The 18,559-nt window shown below is 68.9% G+C and overlaps 1 protein-coding gene across 1 annotated transcript; it reads right to left on the bottom strand.

Annotated features, from left to right (window-relative positions):
- Nucleotides 1–14,858: 14,858 nt before the first annotated feature.
- SOCS3 (suppressor of cytokine signaling 3) lies at nt 14,859–15,644 on the bottom strand. Its single transcript, XM_059828274.1, has one exon. The coding sequence runs from the start codon at nt 15,628–15,630 to the stop codon at nt 15,001–15,003; it is 630 nt and encodes a 209-aa protein (XP_059684257.1). The 5' UTR covers nt 15,631–15,644; the 3' UTR covers nt 14,859–15,000.
- Between the last annotated feature and the right edge of the window lie 2,915 nt (nt 15,645–18,559).

The following is an 18,559-nucleotide window of genomic DNA, read 5'->3' as shown; positions in this document are numbered from 1 at the left end:
GCAGAGCCTGGTAGCGACCGCACAGCATTCGCCATGAGCTTGAGGGTGTTTTCCTCCTGAGCTGCCTTGGCCCCGTGGCCACACTGCTTGCGCTGCGGGCTGCCATAGCTCGTCCTGTGGGCTGGGGCTGGCTGGTCCGGAGGGCCCCACTCCCACCCAGGCAGGGGGGAGCCACCATCAATCATCCCTGGAGGGGTAGGAGCCACGGAGCCAAGTGATTTCCTACTGTCGGGAACCATGGAGCGATGCCTGGAAGTGCCGGGACGTGCTGGGCTCCTGGCTCAGCCTGCCAGGGTCACAGCCAGGCCTCCAGCGTGTCGTGCCATGCCGCGGCCAGTGCCAGGCCACACTGGGGGTGGAGGCGGCGCTGAGGGACGGGTGCTGCCCGCTCTGCCAGCCCCAGCCCACCGCTGTCCCAGGGTAACGGTGCCGTCGGCATGTTGGGCCCGGGCTCCTTGGGGCGTGCCCCGGCGGCTGCTCGCACACGTGGCATCCAAACCAGCCTGAACCCAGGACAAACGCTCGACGGCCCCGTTGGGACGCACCGGGCGGGCACTGCCGCCCCAACCCTGTGGGGTGGAACTGCCCGGAGGAGGCCGGCGGTGCCGGCCAGTGCGCGGTGAGGTTCGGCTGCGACGGCCGTCGCCGTGGCCCGGGGCCGGTAGGTGCCCCTGGCACAGGGCACGGCGGGCAGAGCCCCGAGCCGGGCAGCGGCTGGCGGCGCTGGTCCCTGGGCTGGTCGCGGGACCACGGGCAGGGCCTGCACCGGGAGTGCTGGAGCGGCCGGAGCGCGGACCCGGAGCTGGAGCCCGGCGGATGCTGCCGGTCCCCGGGGCTGCGGCCGGACCGGCCCGCGGGAGCGGAGCGGAGGGGACGGGAGGGGAGGGGAGGGGAGCTGGCGGGAGGCGCGGTGCCGCCCGGTCCCCCCGTCCCCAACCTGCCGGGGCTGCTCGGGTGACCCCTCCCTCCGCCGGCAACAACTTTTCCAGTAAAACCACCGCAGAAATCCCGGCTTCCCGACAGGCCCGCCCCTCGGCCGCCGGGGGGGCGCGGGCCGCCCTTAACCCTTCCCGGCCCGGCCCCGCGGCCGCCCGGGGCCCCCCGCGCTGCCCCGGCCGGCGGCTCCGAGCCCAGGGCCGGGCGCCCCGCGGAGCTGCGCAGGGGGCTCTGGCCGCCCGCCCCGGGACAGCGGTGCACCCGCTCCCCGGGGCTCGGGGGGGTCCCGGGGGCGGCAGGATGGCCGTGCTGGAGCAGCCTGACCCACCGCGCACGGGGGAGGTGGGTGGGAGAGAGCTGGCACGGACCCCCGCCCCAGGAGGCCTCTGTGCCCGCATCCTGCCCAGCTGTGGTCCGGCCGTGCTGTGGGAAGGGACCCCCAAGCTCGCAGTGCCAGCGGTGCAGCGGGGTTTCCTTCTCAATTGCAGCTGTGGCAGAGGGAGCAGGGACTCAACCTCACCGTGGGGCAGAAGGAGCATCCCGAGTACTGAGGAGACGGAGAATGGTCTGGGAAAAAAGCCCCTCTCCAAGGGGGACCCGAGCACGGCCTGGCCCCTGGGGCTGCGGGGCAGAGGGGCAGCCGGGGGTTGGGTCCCCAGCTGGGATGGGGGGATGTCCCCGGGCGAGCAGGAGCGATGTGCTGCGTGGGGCTGGGCAGTGCTGGGAGCCGGCTCGCGGGACATGCGGCCTGAGCCCCTGCTCGCAGTGGGTGCCTGCAGCTGGGTCTGGCCACGGCTCAGAGGTGTGGGTCCCTGGGTGGAGGTGTGGAGGGCGGCTGGGCTGCTCGACAAGAATGGGGAGAGGAGACCACTGCAGGCGGGTGAAGAGGAGGGAGCAAACCACAGCCATGCTCTCGGTGGATGGGATGCAGTGGCTTCGGCTGCGTGTGGGCAGATCAGGGTTAGACCCATAGGACGCACCCTGCAGCGAGGAGTGGTGCAGGGGTCTGGGTAGGTCCTCTTACTCCTGAGCCCTGGTGCCGGGAGCAGCTCTCGGGGGCAGCCTGGGAGAGCACCGCTGCTGGCGATGGCTCTGGGCTGGGTGCCTGTGCCGGGTCAGCAGCCTTTCCCCAGAGCCCCATGGGGCCGCTCCTGTCGGGCGGGCAGAGCCGGGCTGGCCGGGCACCGTGAGCCGGGGCTCTGTGCTGGGAGCTGTGTCAGGCCGTCCCTGGCCATGCCCTGCCTGCTGCCAGCCCTGGACCCGCGCGGGCTGCTGCACTGGGTGAGCCAGGGCTGAGGTAAGTGCTGTAATTGTTTTCTCTGTGGCCCAAGATGAATAATTGAGAGGTCTTTGAGGAGAATTAATTAGCCCTTTTATTGGCAGTAAATGCTTTTCTCCAGATGATGAAATAGATCCTGAGCCACACATGGGGCAGGCGGATGCAGGTCGCTGAGGCTGCTCCGGAGCTTGCCGGTCCATGAGCCAGCCATGCCAGTGCCCCATGCCCGCTGCAGGGCAGGTGTGCCGGCACCGGCTCCCACAGCCTCCCGGCAGCCCCGTGTGCCCGGAGCTTGCTGTGCCCACAGCCAGCGCTCTGTGCGGGGAACCTGGCATGGGTGGGAGCAGGGAGTACCAAGGAGCATGCAGGATCCAGCTCCTTCCAGGCTGCTCTGCACAGGGTGGACTGGCGAATCGCTCTGGAACAGCCCTGGCCAGCCCTGGCAGAGCTCTGCCCCACAGCATGGCATGGCATGGCACGGCACAGCACAGCAGGGCTGATCAGTGGCCCTGGGCAGAGGGGCAGGAGTGAGCCACGAAGCTCCTTGGCTGCCTGAAGCTGTCAGCTGAGCAGTGCCACCCTTCTGAGCCAGTCCTCGGTCACCCATTGATGGCACCCCATGGGTGGCAGCCCAGTGTCCCTCCCAACAGGGACATCAGCTACTAGTGCCGCTGTGGTGGTGCAAGGAGGGCAGACCCTGGGGCTGCAGCGTGGGAGCCCTCTGCGCCCCACCGTGCCCCTGTGGCTTCCCACTCCCTCCCGGCTCACAGCCTGTCCTGGGGGCTCCCGCCCTGTGCAGACCCCGCTATGTCCCCTTGTGTCTTCTTGTGGCTGCCAATGTGGTGCCAGCTTGGGGCTTGTGGCCTGCACCTCCTCCTCCTTCTCCTCCCCCGGGCATGAGGGGAAGGGCCCTGCATGGCCAGAAATGCTTAAACAAGGATTTCCTTGTTGCTGCACGAGCTGTTTGCCTTGCTCCCAGGCCAACCGTTAATGAGGTTTGGCAGGAGGCACTGGCAGCCCCAGTCATTGGATTTCTATAAATCAACCTGGTGCTAATGCGTGGGGCTTGCTGGGATGGAGCTGCTCGGCCTCAGTGCACGGGGACCGCAGCCCGCAGGCGGCTCAGGGCTGGGATGGAGCTGCTCAGCCTCTGTGCATGGGACCGCAGCCTGTGGGCTCGCCAGCGCTGCGTGCAGCAGATGGGAGGCTGAGCGCAGGCGTCCCAGCCTGCGGGACTGGGCTTGCTCTGTGACACTGAGGCATGAACGTCCCCCAGGTTTTGGGGTGGTTGGATGAGCCGCGCCCGGATTCAGGGGAATGCTGGGCTTGGCAGCTGCAGCCCTGTGGGGGCCATGGGAGCCCCTCTGGGCCAGGAGCGGCTCCTTGGGGAGTTGCAGGCAGCCCCTGGGCGTGGAGCATCCTGGCAGGGCGGAGAGGGGTGGGGGCCGAGGGGGCCGTGGCTGTTTCCCAGCAGGCAGGTCAGAGAGGCCCCTTCGGCTGTTTGTTTCCAGGAATGGTAGAAAGTGTAAAGCAAAATAAAGCAGCTTCCCACAGCCGAGGTCCTGCTGTGTCCTGATCCGTCCCCACATCCCCCACCTCCCTTCCCCCAGAGCCGGAGAGGCTGTTGCATGCTTAGAGCGCTGGCCTGCCTTGGGGTGGGGGCCGTGGCTGTGCCCCCCACACCGGGCATGCCGCACACCCTGCGTCCCCCTGCCCCCGGGGCAGCCTCAGGCATGCAAAGCAGGGCAGGCAAATTACCCAGCCCTCCGGGAAGCATCGCTGCAGCTGTGGCTGGTGGCTACCGCACGGTGGCTGGCCCCTGCCGGGAAGCAGCGCCGTGGTGGCAGGGCCTGCACGTGGGCCCTTTACACCAAAGCTGCCTGCAGCAGATGTGCCCAGCTGCTGCTGGCACAGGGAGGCTGCAAAGGCTGCGAGTCCTGTGACCCCCACGTAGCGCTGGGCTGCCCTGCCCCACCTGGCTGTCCCTTCCCTGCCCAGGACACTGGCCGTGCCCAGTGGAACCTCGCTGGGATGCCCAGAGCAGGGCACGGAGGGGATTCGCATCGAGAAGGGCCTCTGGGAATGGCCTCTCACGCATTTGCTCCCAGCAGCCTTGTGTCCAGGAAAGGAGGTGCCGGGAAGTGGGACCTGTTATCTCTGGTTTCCCACAGCGATGCGCTCGCCTCACCAGCGCAGGCCCTGTGGGGCTGCGGGCAGCTGGCTATTTGCTCTCCTCACCTGCGGGACGGTTTGTTTGGGGAACCGGCACAGCCTGTCCCCCCCACGCTGCGCTCACCACGGTGCAGCTGCTGCAGCCGCAGCCTGGGCTGGGGCTCACTTTCACTTGCAGGGGCTCCTGCCGGGGTTTGTCTGAGCCCCCTCACCTCTCCCACATGCCAGCCACCGTGTTCCCCTGCTCTGGCCCCCAGGACTGGCCGCGGGGTGCCAGCAGAGCCCAGGGCAGAGCCCCCCGGGGGAGCAGGCTGGTTGGGCAGCAGAGGCTTTGAGTGAAAGAGGGGGCTGCGGGGCTGGGCTCAACTCTGCCCTGGCTGTGGGAATTGGTGGGGCTGAGGCTCAGGGGAGGCCATGACGGGGGGACGTGGTACGAGTCCGTGCAGGCAGGGCCTGCAGTGGGATGCTGGAGAGAGCGGGGCCAAAGCCAGAGCAGATGCTGGGTCCTGGCAGGCTGGGCTGGGCGTGGGGCAGGGGTAGCCCCCGCTCCGGCAGCCCCCTTTACTGCAAAGCCACCGGGAAAGTGGTGAGGCTGTGCCGGGCGGCTGGCCTGGGGAAGAGCCGCCACTCTCAAAGGTGATGTTTCAGTTCCTGCTCTGAGTGTGCTTCCCCCCTTATCAAGAAACCCCTCTGCTCTCGCTCTGAAAGAGAGTTTCTGCAGCGTGTGGAAACCGAGAGAAACCCCAGCCTCGTCACGGCCCCACCGACCAGCTGGGTTCCTGTGGGGTCACGACTGGCAGCCAGGAAAGCCCCAGCCCTCAGCCCCTTGCCTGCCTCCCCTCCAGCCGTAGCCTGGCCCTGGGGCTGCAGCAGCCCATGCCGGTCAGCAGTACAGCAGGATGGCACTGGGATGGCGGCGGGGCCAGCGGGCGGGTGTCTGCTGGGAGCTGCCCCTCCATCTGCGGCTGCATGCCTTTGCCCCGCCGGCATCCCCCACTCCACTCCCGACAGTTTGGGGTGCCGCCAGCGCTAATGGGGGTGGGATGTGCCTGCTCAGGCAGAGGGAAGGTGCTGCTGCTGAGCCACTGCGCCCGCTGCAGCTGGGACCTGCCAATTCCCCTCTGTCGGCACGTGCTTGGGGGTGCGAGTGCAGCTGGGGGCTCCAAACTGCAGCGGACCGCTGCAGCGACTGCCCGCCAGCAGCCGTGACCACGTGGTGCTGAGCTCAGGTGGCACCGGCGAGCCCACAGTTCTGTGGGGACCCACTTATGGCTGGGGCAGCCATGCGGGGCACTGGGGTGCGCAGCTCTGTGGGTTGGGGCACCGGCACCATGCTGGAAACCCAGGCTCGTCCTGGCCCCCTTGCCGGCTGTGGTGGCTCCCAGGGCCCCACTCCTCGCCTTGGGTGGGGACCCTCCCTGCTGGGATTGCCTGTGCCTGCGCCCCTCGGCAGCTGCTGCGGCTGCGAGGCCGGGGCCGGGAACAGGAACCCTGGCGGGAGGTTGTGCAAGGAGGAGGCACCCGGACGGCCGGGAGGGCACGGCGGCCACGGCCCTCTGCCGTGTCGAAATTCCACGCTCTTACAGAAAAGCCCCCGGGCCGAATTCCTGACAGGGGTGATTCATCTCCCGCTGGAAGAGATGACTTTGCCTCTCCAGTAAACCCTCTTCAGCCCAGCAGACGAAAGGGGCAGCGAGTGCTGCTGTGCCCTCGCTGCCACCAGCACCCGCTGCGGGGTGACGGGGCTGGCCTGACCCCGCGGGCTGTGCTGGGGGTGCCGGGCACGCTGAGGAGGGCCGGGGGCAGCAGGTCCTGAGAGCTGTTGGGCGGCGGAGCAGTGGGCACCACGCACAGAACAGCCTCCCGGGCTCCCGTCCCCGCGGGGCCTCTCCTGCCCCGGCTGCTGCCCGAACCTGGCGCAGGCCAGTGCCTCGTCCAGGTGCTTTTGGGGGACTGTCCCCCACCAGCGAGAGCACGCGGGACAGCCCTTTCCAGGAAGCGTGTGCGAGGGCAGCCAGGCTACAGAGTTCCCGACAGCAGCTCTGGTTTTAATAACAGCAAATCAATGGATGCCCGATTCCGGCCAGAGCAAACTCCTGCGCTTCCTTCCCCGGCCTCCCCAGCCAGTGGCTTCCCTGCAGGGCAGAAACGGCCAGGATGGGAGCCCCAACCCTGGCGACTGCACGTGCGTTTCCAAGTGCCAATGGCCCACACCTGCCTACCCTGCCTGCTTCACTGCGCCCCGGTGCGCTGCCTGCACCCCAGTCCTGTCTGTCTCTGCTGCGCCGTGCGGGGAAGGGATGGGAGAGGAGATCGGGGGTCCTCGCAGCCCCTGCCCAGCGCCAGGCTGTGCTCGCGCCCTGCACCCAGCGCAGGTTCTGCCGGTGGGGCTGCTCCCTGGCTGGGCATTCCCAGCTGCTCCCGGCTGCTGCCTCCCCCAGCCCCGTGCTGTGATTCAGCCCCCCTTCCCCGCGGGGTTTGCACAAACCTCCCTGCTCTCTTTGTGCTTGTTTTGAGAACAGATTAGTCATGGCTCTTAGCTGGCTTCCAGCAAACTGCACAACAGCACCATGGAAAAACGAGAACAGCAAAGTGATGACTCAGCAGGGCTCACACTCCCGTCCCTTGGGTGCCAACTGTCCCCTGCTCCTGCACAGCCCCAGGCCCTGGTGGGGACCACCCAGCATATGCGGCAGCCGGGCCAGGGCAGGCGGGTGATGTGGGGAAGGAGAGCCCAGGGGCAGCGCCTGCCTGGAAGCAGCAATGGGCGAGCCCAGGCTGGGAAGGTGCTGGCTGGGCGGGATGCTGGGTCCCTGGGGGTTACAGGCCCTTGAGCACAGCCTCTGCCCCGTCCCTGAGCCCCCTCCTGTGCCTGGCGAGTGGGGGCTCTCCTCCGCCCCGCCAGCACCTCGCTGCCCCAAGCCCTCCCTGCTGCTTGTCGGCCAGAGCATCCTGCTGCTGGCAGCTCCAGCTCAGCGCCCCGGCAGGGCTGCGAAGGCACAGGGGCTGCCGCGGTGCAGAGAGGCTGCTGGGCTCCCACTGGGCGGCAGCTCCGCTCCCCAGAGCCGCATGGCTGGGGATCCCTGATCTTGCGGGCTCAGCAGGCACCCCTGGGCGCTGGGGCCCTCCTTGCTGGCACCTGCGTGCGGCGCCGTGCCAGTGACAGGAACTCCTGGGGCGGGCCCTTACCGTACCTCACACCTCACTCTGCAGCCCTTTATTGCCCTCCCTTGGCCGGCTGCCCAGCGGCACGGCGTGCTGCCAAGTCTCTGTGCCAGGTGGCTTATCGTGATCCCATGGTGCTGGACACCAACTGATGTCGGCTGCCAGGGATGAACAATGTAATTGCTGGAATTACAGTAAAGTGCTCCCATTCCCACTCGTTAAATGCTGAGACGGGGCCCTTGGGTCCTTCTAGGGAACATCTGCTCCAGCTGTGCCCTCTGCCAGCTGCACGTTCCGTCCTTGCCCAGTGTGGTGCCACCTCCGCCTATTGCCCCCAGCCCGGCCGGTGCAGGCTGGAGCTGCTCTCTGTCAACGGGCCCCGGGAAAGGCACAGCCCACCAGGCTTGGGGGGACCTTTGAGCCCCCCGGCATCGTGCACCAGTGGGGAGGGGCCAGGTGGGCAGGGACGGCCTGGGAGCAGCAGCACCAGCCCTGCGGACGCAGGCTCCAGTGCCTGGGAGCCCCGTCCTCAGCCGTGTGTGCGGCGTTGCCACTGCCTTCTCCTGCACCGGGGCCAAGGCCAGGGCTGATGCGAGGCCAAGGGATGCTCCAGGGCTGGGGTTTGGCACCTGCCCACAGCTGCTCTGCCAGGGTCATCCAAGGACTCTGCACTGTGCTGGGTAAACACACCCAAGGCAGCTGGCGGCCCGCTGCCCGGAGCACCCACGGGGACCTCCTGTGACGTGCTGACGTGCTGTCAGCGTGCTCGTGCCCAGCAGTGACCATGGCCGGCGGCAGGTGCCTCGCTGCTCCCTGTGAATGCAGGTGCAAAAGCAGTGCAGGCCCGGGCTGGGGTTGCTGGCTGGGGAGCAGGAGAGGGCTGACCCCAGGGAGGGCACAGGATGGGGTCTGCCCGCGTGCTGGCACCCTCAGCCTACCCTGGGCATGGCCCTCCCGGGGACGGCACAGGCGGCGCTTGGCAGCGGGACCCTCCGGCCCCAACGCAGGGGCAGGGCTGGGGCTGCAGGATGTGGCCCACCGCTGTCTGCCCACCCAGCAGCCCCGGCACTGCTGGCGCTGGGCTGCTGCTCCCTCCACCTTGGCCGTGTCCCCAGCCACGGGACAGGGCGGGGGGGGCCTGCGGCTGCCATTGCCACAGCAACGCGGCTTTGTTTGAAACCTTCCTCTGAAATGTCAAGACTTTCTCTGGGCTCCAGCTGCCACTGCCGGGATGAAAACTTCCTCCCAGGCTGTGGAAATGCGCCGGGGGGGTTTTCCACTCTGAACGTCCGCCTCCGCGTGGGCAGCGAGAGCTGTGCCCTGCACCGTGTGGCCAGTGGTCGCAGGGTGCAGGACCAAGTCCCAGGCAGGCGCTGGAGGCGGCAGGGGCAGGCAGGGGCTGCGGGGCGGTGGGAGAGGCTGCTCCCTCGCAGGTCCCGTGGGGCAGGTGAAGGGTCTGTGTCTCTCAGAGCTCGGGGCAGTGCTGGCTGGCAGGGCAGCAGGACCCCCGGCCCGGCCGGCGGGCGAGGGAGAGGGGCGAGCTGGTGGACGTGGCTGCTGGGGCAGCGCAGCCCCGCGTGGAGCTGCTGATGGAAGGAGTGAGGAATCCACAGCTGTTGGCTCCCTCTGAGCTGACTTCGGGTCTGGCTGGAGAAGCGGCAACAGAGAGGGGTTTCCATGGGGACGTACACAGGCCGCTGGGCTCATCTGCATCCTGAAATAACACCCTGGCCTGGGCTTGGAGGTTCTGCTGCCGCCCCGTGCTCCCTGCCTGCTCGCAGCCCTGCCCGGGCTGGGAAGAGCAGGGGGTTAGCCAGGCACGTGGTGAAGGGGCTCAGGGCAGCCCCCGTGGCTCCCCCAGCCGCCGAGACTCTGCCTTCTCTGTGCCGGCGATGGGGTGGGCTACCACTGGCTGAGCCCCTGCTGAGGCCAGGGATCTCGTGCCACACCACAGGGCCGTGCTGCGCGTGCCTGCCCAGGGCAGACGGGCGAGATGGGGGGATGCTGTGGGATGAGGGGGCTCCTGCGGGCCTCTGGGGCGTTGAGCTGCAGGGCTGCGCAGCCCCATTCTACCTCCAGTGCAGGGAGCCATCACCCGTCCCGAGCCCCCAGCTGGGGCAGCCGGTGCCAGCCCCGGGGCTGTGCCGCAGAGCCAGAGCTCGCTGGGGAGCAGATGTCTCGGTCCCTGTTCCCAACCGTCCCCGTGGCCCTGGTTTGCAGAGGAATTGCCATGTAAGGAGCAGGTGGTGCCATTTACAGTAAGTCCCCGGCTACTGCACAGCCCTTTCCTGCATCCTACTGGGAAACGCGGCGGTGGATGTGAGAATGTCCTGGCGCTGTGGAGCCGAGGCAGGAGGAAGTGTGCGAGGGGTGTGCCGCGAGGTCGGGGTGTTCACAGTGAGCTCCCTGCCTGGCTCTGCCACCCCGGTGGCCACTGGCACTATGGCTCGCTGCCTCCGTGGTCAGGGTGACTGCTGAGTCCTGGGTGCAAAGACAGGAGAGGCTGGTGTGTGACCGGCCCCTTGGGTGACAGCCCAGCCAGCCCAGGGGAACACCCATGGGGCGCCACCTCCTTCCCACCGCAGGCTGTGGGTAGTGCCTGGCCCCACGTCTGGCCTGTCCCATGGGCTCTCTTGGACCAGCCGGCACGGGGCTGGCGCCTGCACTGCAGCCTGCCCTGCCTGCACATCCCGCCTGGAGGGAGCCGGCGTGGCCCAGGTGGGACAAAAGTGGTCCAAGCAGGAAGGTCCCCTCCTGGCACGGACACTGCTCCCGTGAGGGGACAGAGCTGCTCTTTGTGCGCTGGCAGACGGGGGCAGGCTGCTGGTCCAGTGCGGGGCTGGGGTGCCCTCGTGGGTCTGTCCTGCTCCCCAGGGATGGCCTCTGGCTGTGCCTGGCTGGGCTTCGCTGTGCGGCTGGGGTACCCACAGCAGAGCTGTGGTGCCCGGCTGAGCCCCCCCCGGCTGCGGTGCTGCCTGCCCCGCCGGGGGCTGTCTGCCTGCAGCAATCGCAGGCTGCAGTTGTTTCCTGTTTTTGGGTCTGCAGATGCTGGTACACACCAGAGCAGGTTTCCTGCACCCCCTGACCCCGCAGGGTTCAGGTTCGCCATCCCGGCGGACACTTCCTTCTTGTGCCAGTAACAAGCCGGTGGCGTGGTGGGAAGTGTCGGCGGCTGCCCCGCGCCGCTCTGGGAAGACCAGGCAGGGGCAGGGCTGGGGGTTCCAGGGGCAGCGGGGCATCTGCCTGTCCCTGCCCAACCACCCTCCTGTGCCCCAGCACCTTGCCGGGCTCTTGTGTGGCCCTGTTCGCTCTCGCCCTGCTCCGCACGGCCACTGTCACAGTGTGGAGGAGGTGGTGGCCCTGGGGATGCGTTGTGCTTACAGCTGCAGAGTTCTGCTGGTTTTCAGCCTGCAGCTCCCACGCTGCCTGGGGAAGTGCGTAAGCCAGAAGTCTCCCCACCCGGGAGGCAGCTGGGAACAGGCTGGGCCCCGCAGCCCAGTGCTGCAGGCTGGTTGGGTGTGATGGCCGGTCAGTGCAGGGGGCTGCAGTTGCCTACAAGTGCCCTGGGCAGGGCAGGGCCAGCGCTGGTTTGCCCAGCCCAGCCACACCAGGGTTGGGTGGTTCATGCTCAGAGCAGGCGGAGTGGAGCTGTGGGCTGACCTGTTCCGTCCCGACCTGTCCTGTCCTGTCCTGTCCCTGCTGGTGTTGTGCCGGTGCCGGGTCCATTCCAGGGCTGGTGCAGCACAGCGAGGAGATCGGGCACCCTGCTCGGCTGATGGCTTGCCCAGCTTGGCTCGCCATGGCCACCTCCGTGCTCACTGCCAGCTGGTCCTCAGGCTGCCCCAAGTCCCTCTCTGGGGATGCCAGCCGATTGCCTGAGTGCTCCTGGCCAGGCAGATGGGAGCCGGGGCCTCAGGGTGAGCGGGGCTGCGGCATCCCCTGCTCGGCTCCGGCTCAGCAGGCAGCTTCGCTGCACCCACCCGGTGCCTGGCCCCAGGAGACATGGGGTCAGGGGAGCTGCAGGACCATGGTGTCCCAGCCGCGCTCCTGGCCCCTTGCACTTCTGTCCCATTTCCCGTCTAGCTCCCGGCACCACCATGCAGCGACAGGTTCTAATCACTGCTGAGAACGCCTTCCCCGTCCAGGAAGCCTCCGTGGGGGTGAGCTCAGCCGGCCCCGGCCCCGGCTGCGGGGCAGAGGGGAACTGGCTGCCTGTGACACACTCGATCGGCTGCTTACGAAATGCGGGGCCAAGTCCGCTCGGCTTTTCTGGAGAAGGCGAGAGGTTTGTGAAACCTTCGGCAGGGATTTGCCTGCCGGCCGCCGCGTCACCGCTGCCGCGAGGTTGGGTTTATTCCAAGAAACCCATGGGGCTGGCGGAGCTTCCCGGACTCTCAAGTCAGCAGCGGGTTGCCGCACCGCCGCAGCTCGAGCAGGAGGGAAGAGGCCCCTGAACGGTGGTGCGGGAGCCCGGGGCCCTTCTGGGAAGCGGCGAAGCTGGGGCCGTTCCCACCGGGACGGGAGGGCTGGGGTCCGGCTGGGGGTGTTGGACAGGGCTGCTGCAGGCAGCCTGTCTGCCCTCCTCGGAGGGCAGCTTCCCTGCTCTGCCCCACTGTGGGGTGCTGCGAACCCCCTCACTCTGCCGGGCGGGGTGGGGGTGCTCAGCCCCCCCAGGGCCCCGGTTCCCCATCCCCTGCTGTGCCTGGTTCTGCCGGGGGGCTGCGATGCTCCAGGTCCCTCCCCAGGTGCTGCGGGCGCCACAGGGGCGATGCTCCCCGCTGGCTGGGGGCTGCTCTGCCCCACGGCACTGCTCCCACCCCGTTCCCTGGCGCGAGGCCAGGAGTCACCGGTGCTGCCGGGAGCCCTGACGTTGGGGATGTGCCTCGGCAGGGCCTGGCGGGCGGCCACCCGCGCGCATGGACATTCCTTGCATAGCTCCGGCGGGTGCCCGGGCAGGCCGCGTGGCGCTTCCTGGCAGCCCGTGAGCCACAGCCCCGGGGAGCAGCACCAAAATAGTCGCTGGGATCATGCCGTGCCTGCAGCCGAGCGGGCACATTCGCCATCGCTCTGCCCCAGGGTGATTCCTAAGGGAAGCCTTTTTCCAGCGGCTGGGGTTCCCTGGGCGGGAGCACGGTGCATGATGCCTGGCACGATGCCCACGGTGCGGGGCTGGGGGTGCTGTGAAGCACAGGGCGCCTGGGCACGGCCTGCTCCTCACTGCCGGGGGCTCTGCAGGGTTGCGGGGGGCCAGCCCCTTCCCAGGCGTTTCCCCCGCGCACCCCCCGGACGCAGCGCTCCAGTCAGGCATCGCGCTCCCCTCCAGCTAGCCAGAGCTGCGGGTTTATTCCAGTGTCTGGTTCACACCCTCACGGCCGGTGCCTCTGCGGGAGGCAAGAGTAGGGGGCCAGGCCCTCCTGGGGGGCTGGGAGACTGCTGGGGGAAACCCTCTCCCTCCTCCTCCTCTCATACCCTTCCCTTTCATACATTTGCTGTGGGGAGGCTGGGGTCTGGTGGGTGGGGGTCTGCAGAGGAGAGCCCCGATGGCTTGGGGAAGGAGCTTTTAACTCTGTGCCATGGGGGTAGGCAGGACCCCGGCCTCCCTGCTTAACCCTCTCTGCCTTCCTGCTCAACGCCCCCCTCCCCTGAGCCCGCAGCAGAAGCGCCACAAACCCTTTTCTAACCCCGCGCCTCTCGGTGCCCTGTTCCCGCAGCTCTTCACCCCATCACACGCCACCTCCACCTTCCCCTCCCAAAAGCGGGCTGGGGGCAGGACAGACTCGCTGCAGAGCACAGCATGTCGCGGCACGAGCGCTGTGGAGCGGGGCTGCGCTTGGGGCTGTGCCACGGGGCAGCCGTGGCCACCAACTTGGCTCCTCCGTGCCGACGTCCCACAGTCCAGGTACAGTTTGCAGCTGCACCATGTGCCTGGAGCAGGTCCTGTCCCCGCAGTGCCTCGTGGCTCGGCCCAGTTGGCCGGCAGAGCGACGTTGCGGGGCTCAGACATACCTGAGCGCTGGGGCAGCACTTACGCACGCCGGGCTGTGAGTCACCGTGGCGGGATCACCCCGGCACAGAGAGCGGCTCCAGGAAGCCGGCTCTTACGTGGTGTAAACACCATCCCGGTGTCGCAGCAAGGACAGCGGCCGGAGAGGGACGTGCGTCACGCCGGGGGGCCCGAGTGGCCTTGGGGGTGCAAGGGAGAAAACAAACCAGATCTGAGGGTTTTCATTAAAAAATAGTGCTCTTTATTATAAATTATGGAAACTTTTCCTTTCTGAATATAAATATAAATATGTGCAAAGTTTCATCTGAGTTTTGTTTTAGTTGAATTTTCAAGCATGGTTTTGCTCAGCCCTCGAGGCTGGAGGTGAAGATGGAATCTTTATAAAAGACAGTGATTCACGTTGGCCTGTAAACATCCCTTCGGTTAAAAAAAAAAAAAAAAAAAAAAAAAGCCAGAAAAACCCAACCGCTTCTCCGGGCGGACACAGAAAAGCACTTGTGAGACAACGCGCTCCAGGGGATCCTTCCGACACATTCCCACGGGAATCGGTGCCCTCGCAGAGCAGCATGGCCAGGGTCTACGGGGAGCGGCCAGGCAGAGGTGGGGCGTGACACTCAGGAGGAACGGTCCAGCGGCAGCACGGAGTCTCCAGGGTGCTCCTTGCGGAGAAGGTCATACAGGACTCTCAGTGGCGTCAGGACATGCTGTTTCCCCTCCGGCTTCACAGCACCTCACTGGGACCATTATCACGCAGTGTCACCAAACGATGTGCAGTAACCCAGACCACGGGGCAGGGAGAATATTAAGGCTTAGTCCCCTGGAAAATGGCGGCGAGGGGAAAAAGGCAGCGACCCCCAAGTCTGGGGCCTGGTGTGAAAGGAGCTTCCACCCACAAGGAGGCAGCAAGAGGTAAAGTACAGTACGGGCAAAAAACACTTTCCCCTTAAAACCGAGGAAAAGCGATCAGGCACTAGCTGGACTCCAGTGCTTTCCATTCTCTGCTGGCAGAAGGGGGTTCTCGCCAGGACACCCCCAGGTGTGGTTCTGCCGCAGCAGCGGGGATGCAGCTGCAGGGGCACACGTCCCCCCGTGCCGTGGGTGCCGTCCTGGCTGCCCGAGCCCGTGGGGGCTTTGCCAACGGGCTCTCCCCGTTCGTGGCGGGGAGGCTTCCGCGCTGGGCGCACTGTAACATCCACAGTTCGACCGGAGCAGTCTCCTTCCCCGTGGAGAGGGGGCGTCGCGCTTCCTCGGGGGGTCCCCCCAGCACCAAGGGTGCCAGGCTGTGCTGGCCACAGCCCCGGGCCCACAGCGGCTCGCCCCAGTCCCCTCCTCTCATGCCCAGAGGGAGAGGCTCGGTGTGCCCTGCGAGTCCCCGCGCCGGTGGGGCGTTGTGCCTGTCCCCTGCTCTTGTGCTTGTAGCGTGTAACCGCGCTCCGCCGGCCCCTTAGAGGGGGGCATCGTACTGGTCCAGGAACTCCTTGATGGGAGCTGGCAACTGAGTCATCTTCTCGTAGGAGTCCAGGTGCCCGTTGACGGTCTTGCGGCAGAGGTGCTGCAGGGTGGAGACGCTGGAGGAGAGCGGGCGGCTCAGCACCAGGGGGATCTTCTCACCGCCCGAGTAGATGTAGTAGGTGCGCTTGGGGTGCAGGGCCCCCCCCGGCTGCTCGGGGACGGCGCAGGGCGCGGGTGGCATGTAGTGATGCACCAGCTTGAGCACGCAGTCGAAGCGGGGCACGGGCTGGCTGCTGCGAGGGTCGCTCTGCAGGGAGAAGCTGCCGCCCTCGCACTGGATGCGCAGGTTCTTGGTGCCTGACTCCGTCTTAACGCTGAGGGTGAAGAAGTGCCGCTGGTCCGAGCTGTCCCTGATGAGGAAGGTGCCAGCCGGCTCGGCGCTCAGCAGCAGGTTGGCCTCACCGCCCGTCACGGTGCTCCAGTAGAAGCCGCTCTCCTGCAGCTTGCGCACGGTGTTCACCACCAGCTGGTACTCGCTTTTGGAGCTGAACGTCTTGAGGCGCAGGCTGGTGTCGAGGGAGCGGCTCATCCCGGCGGCGGGGAACTTGCTGTGGGTGACCATGGCGCAGGGAGCCAGCTTTGCGCGCTCGGGGTGCTGCTGCCGGGAGCAGCGGCTGCTACACCATCACCTGCGGCAGAGACAGCGGTGAGCCACGGCAGCCCCGGTCCCCGGCTCGCCCTCCCCGGGGGCACCAGCAGCCCTGGTCCCGGGCTGTTGCCCTCCTGGGGCACTGGCACCTCCGGTCCCGGGCCACCGCCCTCCTCCGCGGGGCACCGGTACCCCCCGACCCCGGCTATCCCCTCGCCGGGGGGCACAGGCTCCGCTGGCCCACGGCTAGCTCCCTCCCGGGGGGCACCCGCATCCCCGGGCTACCCCCTCCCGGCGGCCACCGGCATCCGCGGTCCCGGGCTATCCCCTCCCGGCGGCCACCGGCATCCCCGCTGCCCGGCTCTCCCTCCCCGCGGGATGCACCGGTCCCCGCCGGTCCCCGCCGCCCCCTCCCGGGACCCCGTGCCGTCCCGCCGCGGGCAGCGCCGTACCTGGGGCGCGGGTGCCGGGCCCGGTCTCGGCGGCGGGGCCGGTGCGCGGCGGCGGGCGGCGGCGGAGCTGCCGGGGCCGCCCGGGGAGGCCTCTTATAGCGGGCGCAGAGCCCGCCCTCGGGTTCCTGGAACTGCGCGGCTTCTTGTAACGCTCCCCGGCGCCCTCCCGCCGCCCCGCCCGGCCCGGCCCGCCTCGGCGCGCCGCCAGCCACCGCCGGCCCATTCCGGGCAGCGCGGCCGCCCCCTCCCGCTCCCCTTCACGCTCTTTCCTTCTAAGAAGAGGAGAGTCCCGGCCGGGGCCCGGCAGCGGCCCCCCCGCCCTCCCCTCCCTCCTCTCCCCACCGGGAGAGCCGGCTCCGGCCAGGCCGGGCTGCCCTGAGCCGGGGGCAGCCCCGGCCCCCCCCGGGACACCCTCACCGGGGCGGGAGTCCTGCCCGCGGGCGGCCGCGGGGAGGGTGGTAGCTGGGAACCGGGGATGCCGGTGCCCCAGGAGGGCACTGCGAAGCCCCCCCCCTCTGCTGGGGGGCACCCGGGCCCCGTCGGGGCGGAGGCGCGGGGGGCAGCGTGGGTTCGCCCTGCCGGGGCGGGCCGGGCCCGGCTGGCGGGTACACCGGCGGGGGGCTGCCGCCGTGGAGCGGGGAGCGGACCCAGCGTCCGCACATGGCCGGCCTTTATTTCAAGTACAACGTGCCAGGCTGCCGCTGGCCTCGGCTGCGCTTCCCGGGAGAGCTGTGGGGCAGAACCCCCCCCTCGATCTACACATCTGGGGACAATACGGGGCGAGTCGTCCCCCGAGGCTGCGTCTGGCGGCTCCCAGGAGCCGGCCGGGTCAGCAGCGGCGCGGCCACCCTGCCTGCAGCCCCGCTCCCGGGCGGCTCTGCCCCGCGAGGGCGGCGGGGGACGGTGGCGGCGGCGGCGATGCTGCCCGTGGCCGGCGGCTGGGGACAGCGCTGGCTCCGGGGACGCTCCGTGCGGTTGGTGCTTTGGCAGCCGTCGCGGCAGAGGGCAGGGGCCGAGGCGCCGGTCTGCGGAGCCGTCGCGGGCTGGTGGGGAGCCGCTGCGAGGCCGAGGAGCCGGGGCCCTCCTTCCCCGGTTGGGTGCCCCCCGAGCGGGCGCGGCGGGGCTCTGGCCCGGAGGGGTTTCCTCATCCCTTCGCCCTGGCCCGGGTCGGGCAGCCGGAGCCGGCGGCCGCGGTGCCAGCGCCCTGGGAGAGGCCCGTGCCCGGCCTGGCAGAGCAGGCAGCAAGCGGAGCCGAGGTGGGACCGGGGCCCCTCTTCCCCACCTGGTTTCTCTGCATTTTCGTTTGGCAATTGTCAGTTTCGACCTCGAAAACAAACCAGATTTTGCCAGTGGATTTTATTTTAAATAGTTTAATTTGCCCTGGAGGAGCTGCCGCCGCCGCTGCTGCCTCTGCCAGTCAGGAATAAACACAAGAAGAGCAGTTCTGGGAAGTGAGGCTGCGGTGAACCAGCTGGTCTGAAATGCAAACGAGCTCTGGAGCTCTGCCTGAGGCAGGAGTGGTGAAACACGGGGGAAGGGCCGGGGAGGGGAGGGGAGCGGGGCGGGAGGCTCCGGCCGGGGGGCTGTAGCCGGGCGGCGGCTTCGCGCACCCCCCCCGGGAGCGGGACGGGCTTCCCGCAGCCGGGGCTGGGCGGCTTTGCCGGGCACGACGGCGGGACCCGCGCCCCCCCCCGGGGTTCCGCGTCGCCCTGCCCGGTGTGGGAAGCCCCGGGGACACGGCGGGCAGCGGGGTCCAAAACCTTGCCCGTCCCCGGGGGGGGGGGGGCGCTGCCAGGGCGGGCAGCGGGGGCGGCAAACGCCGAATCCGCCGCGGGAAGGAGCCGTGCCCGTCCCTTAGGAGCCCTTGGCCGGGGGGCGGGTTCTGGGAGATCGGGGGCGCTGAAACTGCCGGGACGGCGATGAAGTTCCCGGGGCTCGGGCTGCAGCTTCCCGAGCGAGCCTGGAGGCGCGTGTAAAGCCGTCCTGCGTGTACGTGGGCCAGAAGGAGCCCCCGGGCCGGCGCCGCCGGACAGTGAGCCCTTCGTGAGCCCTTCCCGAGCCTCCCCCAAGCCCCCCCCCCCGCCAGCAGCGGCCTTCGCGGCGGCCTCTCACGCCGCCACCGCGGGCTCTGCGCTCGGCGTGGGCCGGCAGCCGCTCGCAGGCCGGGCTGAGCCGCGGTGAATCACTGCAGCCGGCGGTCTGTGCGCTGCAGACGCCGAGTCTGCCCGCCGGCCGGGCCGGGGCCTCCCGGCAGCAGCGGGCTCGGGCGGGGCTGGCGCCGCGGAGGGGCTGCGGCAGGGAGGCGCTAGGCCGGGCCGGGCCGGGGCCAGGCCTCCCCGGAGGCGCCGCGCCGGGCCGCCCAGGGCGGGGGTCGCCGCCTGCCGCGCCGCGCCGCGCTCGGCCGAGGCCGGGGGGAACCCGGCCAGGGGAGGGACCCGCGCGGCGGCGGC

The sequence above is a fragment of the Gavia stellata genome, chromosome 22 (genome assembly GCF_030936135.1).
Source record: "Gavia stellata isolate bGavSte3 chromosome 22, bGavSte3.hap2, whole genome shotgun sequence".
Lineage (NCBI taxonomy): Eukaryota > Metazoa > Chordata > Aves > Gaviiformes > Gaviidae > Gavia > Gavia stellata.
The sequence above is the reverse complement of the archived record's forward strand: the minus strand, read 5'-3'. Positions and strand labels throughout refer to the sequence as shown.

What these genes read in the sequence shown, in the direction of transcription:
- SOCS3 (XM_059828274.1), bottom strand. Translation starts at nt 15,630, where the DNA reads ATGGTCACCCACAGCAAGTTCCCCGCCGCCGGGATGAGCCGCTCCCTC.